Here is a 15,635-nt window from a genome sequence, read left to right on the forward strand (position 1 = left end):
CCAAAAAATCTCAGGACATGGGCCAAACTGGCAATGTGAGAAGAGATGCCTTAAGTAGTGGAAGAAGAACATGACCAAGTAGCTAATCTCTAAGAGTTTCTCTCCAGCACTTGCCTCAGTATTACCTAGATTCAACCTTTGTAAGCCACTCTTCATTCCAGGGCTGATTTTGTGTGAACACCAAGAAACTTGGGACATATGAACCTGTGTTTCTCAAAATAAACTGGATCTCCCCCTCTTTTTTTTTACTTAGTGAATTTGACAGTACTTTTGAGTATAGCCCTTATCCCTTGTTCCTTGAGTGAACTGAACACAGTAACAGAAGCATGAGAAACATGTAACAATCTCTATCCCTTTTTGATCAGTTAGTGGTTTTCAAGATCCTTAAATTTATTTTCATCCAGAAGAGATGATGATGATGAAATCACACACTTTTCTGGTACAGTGCAGTTAATTCAGAGAACTGTATGTTGTCCTATTTCTGGGAATCCAACAGGAAATGGGTCCTTTGCTCAGAGTTGCAAGTCTCTCTCCCTCAGCCTTGAGCCCCCAAAGCTCTTTCAATTGGATAACACTGCATGTTTCTGTGACTATGTTCTTCACTTTTTGCTTTGTCAGTATTAGTGGTTTTGCTGTTGCTTCACTCTCAGACACACATCTGCACTAAGCTGTACAGGGTAAAACCTTTTACAGTCTCATTTTTTTAAATTATTTTTGCATGGGCCTTTGCTTGCCACTGTTATGCATGCCAATATTTTGGTAGCTACAGGGACAAACACAATCTTGATCACCCATACAGTTGTAACTGAGCAACTCACTGCACCATCCAGTATGGCTGGGAGGGTTAAAGTCCTCTTGGTTTCCCTGGTAAATCTGTCCCTGAGATACTCCAGCTACCTGGATCCATGAAAGGAGCTTAATTATACATCTCTGATAGGAAGCTCCTGTTATACTCAATAGCTCTAATGAGGTTTCACAGCATTATAGGAAAATACAATTCTGGAACAATAAAAACAGACAGGAACCTTGTGATAGAAAACAACATTTTTAAATTGGCCACACAAACCACTATTGTCCCCTGCTCTACATCCTTTGTCTTACCACACAAACATACAGCATGTGCAGAAGGTATACAGTTTTCCCAATGCTCTGCAGCAGTTTATCTATCTTCAATTATAAGAATTATGTAAAGTAGCCACTGAGTAAATCAGTTCCCATGCTAGACTTTTGGCTGTCTGTCAATTCGGGCTTGTTCCCCTGAAGCTGGAATAATAGTAATCATGATAAAAATATGGGGAATGCAACTGAAGTCATTCCTTATTATATGTAGGACACAAATGACAACAGACAGAGCTCTTGAAAAAGATTCAAATTAGTGACTTAGAAGTGAAAGGTCCTGTAAATCCTCAGCACTATTAAATATCCCAGTTTTAGTCCAGGATTAATAACCTACAACAATCATTCACATAGTAAAATATATTAGCAGATAGACAAATAAAATCAACTTACAGTATATTTGCCAATAAAGTTTCACTTTCATGGAAAATTTCCTGCTAGCAATTGTATTGGCATTCACCTCAGCTGTTTTTCCTGCCTTCATCAGGGTGACCGAGGTCTTCCAGGACCCCCCGGGCCCTTTGGGCCAAAAGGAGATGGTTATCCCGGCCCACCTGTAAGTTTATAGACAATTTTTTTAATGTGAATTTGGAACAAATAGGTGCTACACCAATGTGATTAGCTGACATGGTAGGAAAGATTTGCTGGTCTAAAAGCCTATAAAGGCTCCTCAACTGTGGAAAGGCATTTCAGCATAGAAGGAGAAAGAAATCTCCCTCTGAAATAGTCCAAGACCTTCCATGTCCTCCACTCCTCCCGATTACACAATGTAACATATTCCAAGTGGGGCTTTTTTTTTTTTCTGTACTATCACTGATTTTTCAAGCAGTTCCCTCAATATCTTGATGTAGAATACTGTCTTCTGCCCAATCATACAAAATTTATTCTCAAACAGAATATAGCCCAGCTAAGCAGCTGTGTCCATACACATGGGTGTGAACTCAGGGCAACAGTATCTTCCAGAACCACTAAAAAAACAACTACTGTCCAAAGAGCCAGAAAAGCAAACCATCCTCAGTTCTGTTCATCAGGTTGTTGAAGGTGTGGCAAAGAATTGGTTGATCTACTTTACAGCCCTTTACAGAGGTCTTTACTGGTAGATATGACCAATCCCTGTAAAAAGGATACAAAGAGAAAAGGCTGCTACCTCTCCCTTCCTTGCATATGTATGCAGCACTGGCTTCACATACCTAGTCTGCTCAATAGTGTGCTCCACCAGCCCTGGCAGTTACATGCCTGTGCAGTGAGGAAGTCCCAGGAAGACTGCTGGCTGGAGTCAGGGAGTTTGGTGATATACTAGCATTTATCTGTGCTAAAGACAACAGTAGAAGTGCATGCAATTGCCACAGTCAGGAATAAAAATTAATGAATGTCAAAATGGAAATTGGAATTTGATTTATAATACTTTCTGATATTTTTGTGCAATCCCATGCAGAACTGCTTCCCCACCTGCTTCTCTGGATCTGACTCCTCTGTCTTCAAACACATGCAAGCCTCCTGCATGACATACAACACACATGCAAATGCCACTGACCCCACTTCTGGCTTATCAGAGTATAATTTAACCAACTGTAGACCACAGTGATCCCACTAAGAGACAATATATTCAAGATACTACCATATTAATGTTAACAAAAGCATGTAGTCATTAATTAAATTAATATTCTGTCTGCACATATAATTTCAGGGCTTGCCAGGCCTTCCTGGGATTCCTGGTGAACAAGGCCCAGATGGAGTTGGACTACCAGGACCTAAGGTACAGACCTTAACTTCTAGAAAAGTAAATGCATGTGTGTACTCCATGCAGATATAATTCCTACCCATAGGTCACAGTCAGAATAACTCTTTAATCCAGCTTTAACTTACTTGTCAGTAAATAAAAGGTAGATCCCATAGAAGATCTTCAAGCTTCACTTCAGAACTCATCCTGATGCTGATTGCAGGATTACTGGAATTATACAGGCAATTGAAGGATTGACTACAGCTATTTAAATATGTTTAATGTCCCTTAAAAGGATGTCCATCTTTTTTCCACTTACCACAAACCCCTAGCTGTCTGAAAGCACTGATAGGAAAAAAGCTAGAACAGTGCCAATGCGAACATAGAGTCTGATTCAATTGACAGGCAGCAAGCAAAAACATTTTTTTTTGTTTGTTTGGGGAACATGGAGTTCATTTTATCGTATGGGAATTGTAATTCCTGGGTAACTATTGTGTAATTGACTGTACATGTCTTGAATATGTTGAGACCACTAGCCACTGTTTATCCCCAATAACTTTCTTGTCCTGCCTGCAGTATTCATGGGTTAGCATTGTTTAGACTTGCACTGTGCTGTTCAATAATCTTCCTCTCTTTTTCCCATCTGAATACAACAGATGCTGGGAATTCTAGAGAGAAATTAAACTTTGGTATTCACTACTTATTTTTTCAAGTATCAACTTTCAGGGTGATCCCGGTAGTAGAGGACCAATTGGTCTCCCAGGTCCCCCAGGAGAAGGCCTGCCAGGACCAAAAGTAAGCCATTTAAACAATTATGTCTCCTACTGTCTATTTTCTAAAAAAGAAGGGAAAAAAAAGTTAGTATAAAAATGTGTGACCGTGCATACACATCTACATGTTTTCTGTCTTCACTCTTCACTAGAAACAACTAAGCCAACAAATAAGATAACTAAGGAATACAGTGTCTTTATTTTGTAGAAAATAAAAAAAGTTTCTGGTGACTAGCCATAAACCATGGCCTTCTTCCTATTGCATATGATAAATTATAAAGTGATAATCTTGCAGTGAATATCAGTGACAAAACATTTAGCTCCTGCAGACATTAGCTGCAATTGAGTAGCAAAAATTTCTTCAGACCTAGCATTGGTCAGAATTAATGGCCTGGCAAGCACTTACTGTGTCTTGCCTATACTACTGTTACAGCTACAGGCATACTGTTGACTTCTTCTAGAATGAATTCCTCTTTTTTACTGTACAAAGTAAATCAATAATCATCTAATGACCAACATGATGACCTATCCCTGCAAAATGGATTATTAGTGTAAATATAATATATACCATGACAAAGGCCTGGAAGTAATTGTAACTATAAAAAATTTTCACTATGAAAGCCCCCAAATTAGAAACTCTTATGCTCCTACTGCTCAGCTTTAGAAGACTATTAAAACAAAAGAACTGTTTTAGAATGTAAATATAAATGAACTGAACAACGTCAAATGCAAAAAATGTGCAACATAATAATGTATTACCTGCACAATGTGGCTTATTGGTCCCAGCGATTCAGTTCATGTTGGCATGAAGGCTAGGTCCAGAGCTAAGCAGTGGTGAAGCACTTCCCCAGCCAGTGCCAGTCCCAAGGACTGGCATGTGCACAGGATCCTTACAAATGAGGAAATTGAGAATTTCATGCAGGGATACTGGAATTGCAATATAGGCATAAAATGAATATGTGGGGTTTGATTGTTTCCTATGAATAACATACGGAACTGAAACATTTTCTCTAGAGTTCTTTTAAAAACTAGCTTATAAATTAGCAACGAGTGTTTATTTGCAATGCCACATTAATATGTACATCTATAGGTCTGACTGTGTAAGCTTAATGGTGATGAAAGATAACACAACAATAACACAACAACAATCCTCTCTTAAATCTTAATTCAGTCCCCAATGTCCCACCAATACAATCCATCCTTCAATGCAATGTATATCTCTATCAGCAAGGTGATTCATGTCCAATGAGCATTAAGCCCTGAGTGACTCCTTTGAAGTATAAGCTAGATTTGAATAATCTGATAAAGATGTCAAGGTTTAACCCCAGCCAGCAACTAAGCACCACACAGCAGCTTGCTCGCTTCCCACCCCCCGTGGGATGGGGGAGAGAATCAGAAAAAAAAGTAAAACTTGTGGGTTGAGATAAAGTCAGTTTAATAGGTAAAGCAAAAGCCACGCACACAAGCAAAGCAAAACAAGGAATTCATTCACCACTTCCCATTGGCAGGCAGGTGTTCAGCCATCTCCAGGAAAGCAGGGATCCATCACATGTAACGGTTACTTGGGAAGACAAATGCCATCACTCCAAACATCCCCCGCTTCCTCCTTCTTCCCCAACTTTATATGCTGAGCATGATGTCATATGGTATGCAATATCCCTTTGGTCAGTTAGGCTTAGCCGTCCCAGCTGTGTCCCCTGTATAATCAACACTGTTTTCAGCACAAATCCAAAACATAGCCCCATACTAGCTACTGTGAAGAAAATTAACTCTATCCCAGCCAAAACCAGCACAAAAGGATAAAAAGAGTCTTTGTCAGCTGGAGCAACCTTAATCTCACTACTTATAGAAAGACATCAATTTGGTAGAGGATGGACATAAAATTACATGGTGGTATAACAATTTATTGTGGGTTTTTTTTATTATGAATATTTTATTTAACGTATGCAGGGTTTCTCTCTAGGGAACCATAGGACGCCCAGGGCCACCTGGCTCTTTGGGACCTCCTGGTGAAGGTATTCAAGGAATTAAGGTAAAAAGACTCAGTGTTTTCAATATTTAACCTGTGTTGAGTGGTCAACCTGACCATCAGAGTGTTAAGGAGATTTCATATTGTTTCTTCTAAGACGAGAGCCTCAGACTAGAAAACAAGAAGGATAACATGAGCACCTACAAAGTATGTTCTGTCTCTACTGCTGTAAACAATAAGCCCAAGGGTGTGTGTATTGAGGGAGGAGGAAGCAGGGGCATCTTTTATCAGTGAAAGATAGCCTTACAAAATTAAAAATACCATTTCCTCTTCCCCAACTCTCATGCCCACAGACACAGTCTGAAGTAGTTATATGAACCACCACCTATGGTAGAGAAAGAGTCTCCATCCTGAATCTATGTGTCATATTAATTTTTCCCTGTAATATGCACTTTTACCCAAAGCATACATCAGACAAAACAGACTCAAAAGACAGAAATAAGAAAGGGGGAATGAGAAGGAATAAAATGGGATGGAAAGAGGGAATAGAAGAATTAGAACCAATAATGACCATGTGGTTTTTCAATATTATGTATCTTTAGAGTAGACATTCTGATGAAGTATTTGAGAAATATAAGCCAGCTACTACATTGTCTCAAGTGCCTCAAGACGCTTGTTAAAATGCAGTTTGAAACACTTTCTCTTTGAACATTTAAAATTAATGCATGATGAATGATTACAAAGGGTTAGTATCACTACCTGGATTATCATTAGGGGGAACAAGGAATTCAAGGAATGCCAGGACCACGAGGCCCCCCTGGAGACGGGCTTTTGGGACAGAAGGTATGATATCTAAATCAGAGATAATGTCCTAGACCAAAGCCAACATACTGAAAATGCTCATTACAGTCAGCTCTTATTGAAGGCATATGAATTTTGTGAAAAGGGAATTGCGATTTTGGGTAAACCCCAGTCATTCACGTGATTGTTTTAATATTTTATAGCAGCATCTCTTTGAGTGTTGCTTATTTTAATATCATATGAGGCTTATCTTCTACTGTAATTAGAAGAAATATAGATATTAGATTTAATATCACTGCCTTTCTTTTACCATATCCACTATGCAAAATTTGGGGACTACATCAATGTTAAGAAAAAGAGAAACATGGGTTGGAATCAGTTTTTGGATGTGATTACATCAGCTCAGAAGGGCTGTACAAAATCCCATAGCCTACTAAAAATCAAACCAGGAGGCACTAATTCATCTGTTTGCTATTCCAAAAACCTTTTCTGGGCCAAAAGGTTTCTCGGAGTGATATTCCCATTATTCATTCCAACTACATCCTTGCCTTTCTTCTCAATTTCCTACTGTTATTTTATTTTTCTCAGACACAGATAATAATATCCATGATGCAATATCCCATGAAACCCCTCTGTCTGCATGTACTTGTTTGAGATGGTTCATTGTCCAAACTGCTTCAGCTATTTTTCTCCCATAAAAATGCTTAGCCAATACTACAAGTTACTCACAAAATTCACAAATACCGATTCATTTAAATGATCTCTAATAAAAATTCCTAACTCATGTCAGAAGCTGAAGGTGAATTCGACAAAGGCAGCTAGAGAGAAATGTGAAAAGTCCAATAAAAACTGACTTACACTTTCTATCTGCTTACCAACACGGTTTTAAAGGGAGACCGAGGAGCTACAGGTGAAAAAGGGAAAAAAGGAGAAAAAGGTGTTGTGGGTGACCCTGGTTTATCTGGAGAACCCGTGAGTAACTCAAGTTTTTTATATCTGTTTCCTTAAACTGCTTAAAAATAAAGCTGGTTTGTTTGGTTTTTTTTTCTTGCTATTTAACTACACATAATCTGGAATACTTAAGAAACTGAAACCATGAAAACCTTTAAAAGCATAAAGAAGACATTTTCATGCTGAATACCCCATTTCACACAGATGTGGCTTCTTTCTTAAGGCAGTGAAAGACAATTGCCATGTTTTAAGACAAAACTATGCAATTCTATTCTATGGCTACCAGGTAACTAGCTCAGACTCTCCCTCAAAGCTGATGAACAGATGAAGGGAGGCAAAATGGTAACTTCAGCTGATGGGCAGGTCCCCAAAAGCTGGAAAGCAAAAACGTGGTCCCCGCTGTTCTGACATTCGCATACTATTAATTATGGATACATAAACACCATTGCCATTCTTGCCCTGACACTTGCCCTATTAGACTCACATATGATGAAGCAGAATTCTGATCATCCCAGGGTGTCAGGCAGGTATACAGTCTCTTGAGAAAGGAAACAAACACAACATGGTAGACAGGAAAGCTTTGCATGGATTCTCCTTTTCTAATGTAAACTTACAATCAGTGATCCAGTGGGAAACTTGAAGTCATCCAATTCCCATAAAAACCTCACCACTTTAGGAGGTTGTAGATGCTGCATGCACAAGGTAGTATCACAAGAACACCACTTTTTCTAGCCAAAGTTCTTACTGGCCAAATATTATTCTAATAATGGTATTGATGAAGTCATAATCTGAATTACAATGTTACTAATTAATTACAGTAGCTTAATTAACAATCACTGTTACAGGGCAAAACTGGACCAAAGGGAGAGCAAGGCCTAACAGTAAGCAAATTCCATTATTTAAATCCCATTATGGCAAGGTATAACCTATACAAGATACTATCAGATGAAATGTATCCTATGTTAATTATTTTGGAAAGAGCTTTCTGACTAGAAGTGGTCTTAATAATATAGAAAGAAATCACACAAAGGTTTCTGGCTTTTTCTCATCTACTTTATGCTGAAATGGAATTTAAAGTTCCTGGTGATTTTAGGTATTTTTCTGCTATGTGTTCTTTTACAGTTAGTGTTAGATGACTCAGCTGTGTACATGCTGCAGGAAAGTTTTTTAAAAAGTATTTAAGAGTCCAAAGAGCAAAGATCTTCAAACCTGTCATGGACTATCATGCTCTAAACTTAAATATAGTTCTGCTAAGCCTGAACTGCACTAGACTCAAATTCAGTAAAGCATGTCAGTGAGTATACAAATACTATGGAAATTTATGATGGAAGCTGAGCAGCAGTAGCAAAAGGTTGTATTTGAAAGACTGACTCAATGCCAAATGAGTCCTGTCATGCACTTCAAAAAATATAATAAGTGATTGCTCTAATAATGAGAAACATGTTGTTTGCATGTCATGGAAGCTATCACTTCTCTGAACAGACAGCTCTGAAGGCAGCAGCTTTTTTTTGCTGCTGCTGCAAGCTGGGCAATACTGTGCACCAAGTACAGTAGGGTTCACAAATCCCAATTCCATTCTTTGTTTGCATTCTCTGTCATCTGCCATCTCACTGCAAGCAATATGCTTCCTGAAGTTGGGTCTATTTCTCCACTTCTGATACATTTAAAAGGTATATCCATATTATTCAGATGCTAAAATATGAATGGGTTTTGACTTTAAGTTTTAATGAGAACCAAATCATCACAAAACATTCTTTACAATAACAGTAGTTAATTGTTTTAGATAGAGGTGTTACTGTGTTGTCAAGTTAATCATTCTTATATGCCATATAAAATAGTTCATTGTAAAATGTGGGACTCATTCCAAGCTTGGAAGGTCAGGTTTGAAAGTTAAACAGTTATATTTTTTGTAAGTCCTTGTAGGACACAGATACTCATTATAAACAAAATCTTTGGTAGTGTCAATATTATACCTCTTTTGAAAGAGGCAAATTGTAAAATATTTTTATATTTAATTTTTTTTATAACCAGAGAGAAGATATAATTAAGTTAATTAAAGAGATCTGTGGTAAGTACTCAGGAAATCTTTAATTTCAGATACTATTTTTTCTTCATTACATTTAAATTCTTCTCCTTTCCAAAAGGATACCAAGTCAAGTCATCATGATCTGTTTTTTTATTTTTCCTTTGCAGGTTGCGGTATTAAATGTAAGGAAATTCCTATGGAGCTTATATTTGTGATTGACAGCTCTGAAAGTGTGGGACCAGAAAATTTTGAGATTATCAAAGACTTTGTAACTGCTTTAGTAGACAGAGTAACCGTAGGCAGAAATGCTACCAGAATTGGCCTTGTGTTATACAGTTTAGAAGTTCGGCTAGAATTTGGTCTTAACAAGTATACAACTCAACAGGATGTTAAGCAAGCAATTAGAAAAATGCAATACATGGGAGAAGGCACTTACACAGGAACTGCTATCCGTAAAGCAACCCAGGAAGGATTTTTTGGTGCTCGAACAGGAGTGCGAAAAGTTGCTATTGTGCTAACAGACGGCCAAGCAGACAAGAGAGAAGCTGTAAAACTAGATATTGTCGTTCGAGAGGCTCATGCAGCAAACATCGAAATGTATGCAATAGGAATTGTAAATACTTCAGATCCAACACAGGCCGAGTTTGTGCGTGAACTAAATCTGATTGCTTCAGATCCAGACAGAGAACACATGTATCTCATTGATGACTTTAATACCCTTCCAGGTGCGTTCATTGGAGTTTTATTCTGCATTCTATCTGATGCTTCTCAGAATGGGGGGTGGGGGGAAGCATTATCTTTGTGGATATGTTGTTTTGATGCTGATCAGGATTAGTTACAAAGTGCAAAGTAATAGGAACCTAGATATACAGATTCTCTTCTTTTAAGGAGTCATGTTTTAGGGCAATGATTCATCACGCCAACAGGGAATGTCACCTACAGTGTAGGAAAACAGCTGCTTAAACTAGCTTTCTAAGCTGAGTAAGTGCTCATGCACTGTAAATCTGCTGGACTGGAAACTAGAATCAAACCCACTGGGGGAAATTGTACTTACTCACTTCCATTGGGAAATAACCCATTTTCATTGGGTTATCCACATGAGCAAGGTAAGCAGCTATTTTCCCACTACCAACTAGTGGTTGTTACTAAGCTCAGATGAACACCTTTAGGTGAGTACATTCTGTTTTGTACCATGTAGAGGATTTACATGCTGGCAAATTTATGACAAATAAAAGCCATAGTCCAGAGAGCCTGGAATAATCTTCTTAGCTGCATATAAATAATCCAGAGGAGTACTGGATTACACATGTATTATTTACATATATAAATAATCCAAATTCAAAAAATACATTGAATTTCTCAGTATGATGAGTTTTTTACTTTTTTTTAAACAGCTCTGGAGTCCAAATTAGTCAACCAATTTTGTGAAGATGAACATGGTACCTTAATATACAACCGTAATGGAAACGGTGCAAGCATAAGTGGACCATCTTTCCATTCAGTGTCTTCAAGTTCTTTACATTACATACTTCAGAACAACAATGTTAACAGACAATCGCTTTCAGCACAGACACCTGGAGTATCTACAGTAGAAAGTCCTCTGACTCTTGGTGATCTTCCTCAACCATTAGCTCCGGTATGAATATTCAGCAGGCTTTAATGAGCAAGTTTTAAATATACATGCTTCTCTGTTGCCTGATGTAACTTTCCCCCTACTTTTCTACAGGACAGGTACTGTAATAGCTCCTTTACCTTGGTACACTTGGAGCTGGTTGTTCCAAGTAAGAGTTCTGATGTTGCAGGCAGGCAGTTATCTAGCAGCTATAATTTATTCCTGATACTGTTACAAGAATTATTATTCCTGTGTTTAATACAGTAATATTTGTGCCACAGTGTGAAACATAACATTATTAAAATGCAATTACACTGTAATAATTGAGTCTAAGAATAGCAATTAAACTCAGTTGTAGTCTATATTTTTAAGTTTATAAATAAAATTCTGTAAAGGTCCACTAAAAATATATATATATCCCAGGTTTAGGATTGTCAACCTTACTGGTAAACCAACCAGGTGAGGTTAAAATCCTGATTCTTAACACTGAAGTCAGGGTAAATGGGAAGGAAAAATATTAGAAAACCTCGAAGTGATGAAGGGCTTGTTCATTTTGAGACACTTCACAATATCTGAAAAGCAAAGAAAATCAAATGCTTATTTCAGACCAAAGTACCTCGTGTGGTAGTATATGAAGCCTATGAAGAGGAACAAGAGGAGGAGGAGGAACAGTCATCCTTGCTAACAGTGGACACTAGAGGTATTTTTATCATCATTCATTTCTTCATTTTTGGCTGATCAAAAATCAGTGTCTCATCCTGTTTCTTTTCATCTGCAGCTGTGGTACCATTATTGCCATCTAAACCACCACCATCAGATAAAGTGATGACATCATCTCTTTCAACTGCAGGGCTCACACCAAGACCAGGTTATAGATCATAACTAGTTTTTCATTTTGTTCCATCTTATCCTAACTTTTCATAAGGCTTTAAATCAGAGTAATTTTGTTCCATTCTCTGAAGATTTCATGAACCCACGCTGTGGTGTGGAAGAGAATGCATTTCAGGATTTTATCACAGATCTAGTTGCAGTTCTTGTCCAGCCTGTTCACCAGTTCTTATCTTCCCAATTTCCAAATCCCACTGCTCCACTTAGAGCAGATGCAAGGTCAGCTATAACCTGAGACAGAGCTCATAAATGGCATCAAAAAGAGAACATAGTGCTAGCTGAGGTGGGTCAGTGCGCAGGTAATTCATCAGTCAAGAAGGTGCAGTCTATGGAGATGGGAGGCTTCACTAAAGACAGAAGACAATGATTTCAGAATTGGACAGAAAAAATAGATTTCTCCTTCAGAGGAGAAATAGGAAAAAATGGTGTTTAGTCATTTGAAGGAAAGTATAGTAATTAGCTGACTGCTCAAATGCTTGATTCTTTTCATATGAAATGTTCAAATGTATTCTGTTCATCATTTGGGGCATTCACACTTCTGAGCTCCATTAATAGTGTATTATGATGGGAGTTAACAGGAGAGAGCAATAGAAACATGTTCCCATGATTCCTGGGAACATGGACATGACTATTATTCTGTCTCTGGCAATAATTTTTTTTTTAACGTGTCAAGATACCAGTTGCCAAAGACAGAATATTGATGTCATAACACTAAACCTGAAGGAAAAGTATTTTATATCTCATGGTATTATTAAAGTGAGTGAGACTAGATTAGTATGTCACAGGCCTCTGATGCTTATCTGTAGGAATCATTAGACCAACATTCAAACTTAACCAGTATGTATGTAATTAATACCACTGTATTAGATAAGTGGCACAAACATCTTACAAAAGAAAGACTAAAGTTTTATGTTCTTCTCACTATTCTAATGCCTATTCCCCCACACCACAAAGAGAACTAATATCTTGAAGCGATGTACTGCAGAAGGATGATGGTCATACCTGTGGTTCGAAAACAGCAGATGCAACTAGCTTACAGCTCTTTGGCTTACTATTTTGGGTTGCTCACAAGACTGGTTGCTGATAATTAGATTTCAAAAATTAGATTTCAAAATTATCAGATTCATATTGTTTGTTCTTCTTGTATGTGAAGCCATACTACTATTATTTCTGAAGTTACTGGAACCATGCCACAGTAAAGGAAGAGTTTACTTGACCTACTAAGATGCACTTCTAACTTGCCTTCAATGCTAACATCTTTAGAAGTAAAAGTGAATCTTAAACTGCTGTATAACATTAGCAGAAGAAATGAAATAAAATCAGAGTTTAAAAGTGTCGTGGTTTAACCCCAGCCAGCAATTAAGCACCACACAGCTGCTCGCTCACTCCCTGCCACCCAGTGGGATGGGGGAGAGAACTGGGAAAAAAGTAAAACTCATAGGCTGAGATAAAGATAGTTTAATAGGACAGAAAGGAAGAAAATAACAATAGTGATAATAATAAAATGACTATAATAATAATAGAAGAATTAAAATATACAAAACAAGTGATGCACAATGCAATTGCTCACCACTCACCAACCGATGCCCAGTTAGTTCCCCAGCAGTGATCCATGCCCCCCAGCCAACTCCCCCCAGCCAACTCCCCCCAGTTTATACACTGGGCATGACATCACATGGTATGGAATATCCCTTTGGCCAGTTTGGGTCAGCTGTCCTGGCTGTGCGCCCTTCCAGTTTCTCGTGCCCCTCCAGCCTTCTTGCTGGCTGGGCATGAGAAGCTGAAAAATCCTTGACTTAGTATAAACACTACTGAGCAACAACTGAAAACATCAGTGTGTTATCAACATTCTTCTCATATTGAACCCAAAACATAACACTATACCAGCTATATGAGGAAGAAAATTAACTCTATCCCAGCTGAAACCAGGACAAATAGTTAAAATCTATGCAATACAATTGACTTCTACAAACTGAATTGTTTCCATTCCTTTTTTTCTTTATTTTAGAAAGGATCCTGGACTTCCGGTGCAAGTTAAGGCTGGATCAAGGGCCGTGCCGTGTTTATATCATAAAATGGTATTATGATAAACAAGCCAATGCTTGTGCTCAGTTTTGGTATGGTGGCTGCGATGGAAATGCAAACCGCTTTGAGAGTGAAGAGGAATGTAGAGAGGCTTGTGTATTTTTTTCTGGAGGTAGGAATTTATCTCTACATCAATAATGAGCAAGTTGAAGCTATTAATTATTTGGGTTTGTTATTAAGTATCCAGCATGGTATGTAAAACCAAACCCACTAATTTAAAGAATGTTAACATTATGAAGTCATATGCTCCCTAATTAAAAGTCTACCTATGCAAGCTCACTTTAATTCTTTTTGCATATATTGTATGATGTAGTCCTTATGTAACAAAAGAGTACAAATTTTCCTTTTTACTAAGATATAGGAAGACCAGTATAGCATTTGCCATAGAAATTGCCCTTCCTTCACCCAGATCTTTAAATACTACCATTGTACAATCGCTAACTATTCCTCATTTAAAATTATATATATGGCTTTGGAAAGCAATCTTTGGTCATGAAAATTATGTAACTTCTTTTCTCTCTGTTACAGAAATCTGATATTTGGCATGGATTCTGCAAAGAAGACTTAACTTTTTTTTTTAATTGAAAGTGTTCCCACAAATCCTATTTTAATATTTCAAGCACAATTTCCAAATTACATGCAGAGTACTACTCAGTACAGATGAACACAGCGAATGCATCAACTTGTGGCCTATGTGCTCTCTGGGTCACAAGACAGAGAGGTGGCTTAGCTACCCACCTTTCCCAACCACGACACAATTGTATTTAGTTCTTTTTTCCGTAAACTTTCCTCAGTTTCCATTAGCTAGCAAGATACATGACAAATGCAGTTAAAACACATCCACACATTTATATGAGTGACTACACTGATAGCTGGTATCACTAAATGAGGTTAGTTCATGTCTAAAGTGGTCCTTGACATGTGTTTCTCTTCTGAAAGCCAAGTCTAATTTTTAAATGCATTTTAGTATTTTCATCTTTCTTGAAAAACTTTTTAAACTTATGTTCAAAACATCAAACACAGCATAGAGCTTATTCTTTACTGCCTGCCACTGCCATATTGCTTTTTACATTTATGTCTGCCTGTATATGATGTATTTCCTATTACTTGACTTATATACTTAAAAGCTTGTTTCTAATAAAACATTTCTGGTTTTACTGCCAGGATACAGAATGGATAATGGTACCTTTACAGGACTAAAAACTTACCTCACAGCTAAATCACACTTAGTGCGTAATGCGCCTCTGATGGATAACTGGATTTCTGCCACAGCCCTTAACAAGACTGAACACCTCAGATTAGGCACTCCTGCACATGAAACCCGATGATCATTTTTGGTTGGGTTTGTGGTTTTTTTCCTGAACAACTGGCAAGTTCAGCCTATCAACAAAAAACGGAATTTGGCCTCAAGCCAAACACCCGCTACCCTTCCTACTTCAAGAGCTGCCAGCCGCCCTCCCACTGGGGCAGCAGCAGAGCCCCGCCGGCACATGGCAGCACGCCGCAGCACGCCGCAGCACGCCGCAGCACGCCGCTCTTCCCGCCAGCGCGGGAGGAAGTGAGGCGGAGAGCCCGGCAGCACCGCTGCTGTTTTTCACTTTGTCGCGTTTGTATCGACTTCCTGGTGGGACGCAAGGGGCTCTTCACTGACTCGGGGACCAGCTCCAGGGAAAGAACTGCCAAAGGACAGGCTTCTT

At 38.3% G+C, this 15,635-nt stretch overlaps 1 protein-coding gene across 1 annotated transcript in view; it reads left to right on the forward strand.

Annotated features, from left to right (window-relative positions):
- Positions 1–15,266, forward strand: part of LOC104318964 (collagen alpha-1(XXVIII) chain-like) — a 38,908-nt gene extending 23,642 nt beyond the window's left edge. The window contains exons 23-36 of the mRNA XM_069782956.1: positions 1,604–1,672; positions 2,804–2,872; positions 3,563–3,631; positions 5,570–5,638; positions 6,350–6,418; positions 7,268–7,348; positions 8,173–8,208; positions 9,359–9,395; positions 9,521–10,078; positions 10,748–10,989; positions 11,572–11,665; positions 11,744–11,833; positions 13,862–14,050; positions 15,103–15,266. Coding sequence (XP_069639057.1) covers positions 1,604–1,672; positions 2,804–2,872; positions 3,563–3,631; positions 5,570–5,638; positions 6,350–6,418; positions 7,268–7,348; positions 8,173–8,208; positions 9,359–9,395; positions 9,521–10,078; positions 10,748–10,989; positions 11,572–11,665; positions 11,744–11,833; positions 13,862–14,050; positions 15,103–15,266 — 1,836 coding nt within the window. The remainder of the gene's footprint in view (positions 1–1,603; positions 1,673–2,803; positions 2,873–3,562; positions 3,632–5,569; positions 5,639–6,349; positions 6,419–7,267; positions 7,349–8,172; positions 8,209–9,358; positions 9,396–9,520; positions 10,079–10,747; positions 10,990–11,571; positions 11,666–11,743; positions 11,834–13,861; positions 14,051–15,102) is intronic.
- The last annotated feature ends 369 nt before the right edge of the window (positions 15,267–15,635 follow it).

This window comes from Haliaeetus albicilla, chromosome 4 (genome assembly GCF_947461875.1).
Source record: "Haliaeetus albicilla chromosome 4, bHalAlb1.1, whole genome shotgun sequence".
NCBI classification, from domain to species: Eukaryota; Metazoa; Chordata; class Aves; order Accipitriformes; family Accipitridae; genus Haliaeetus; species Haliaeetus albicilla.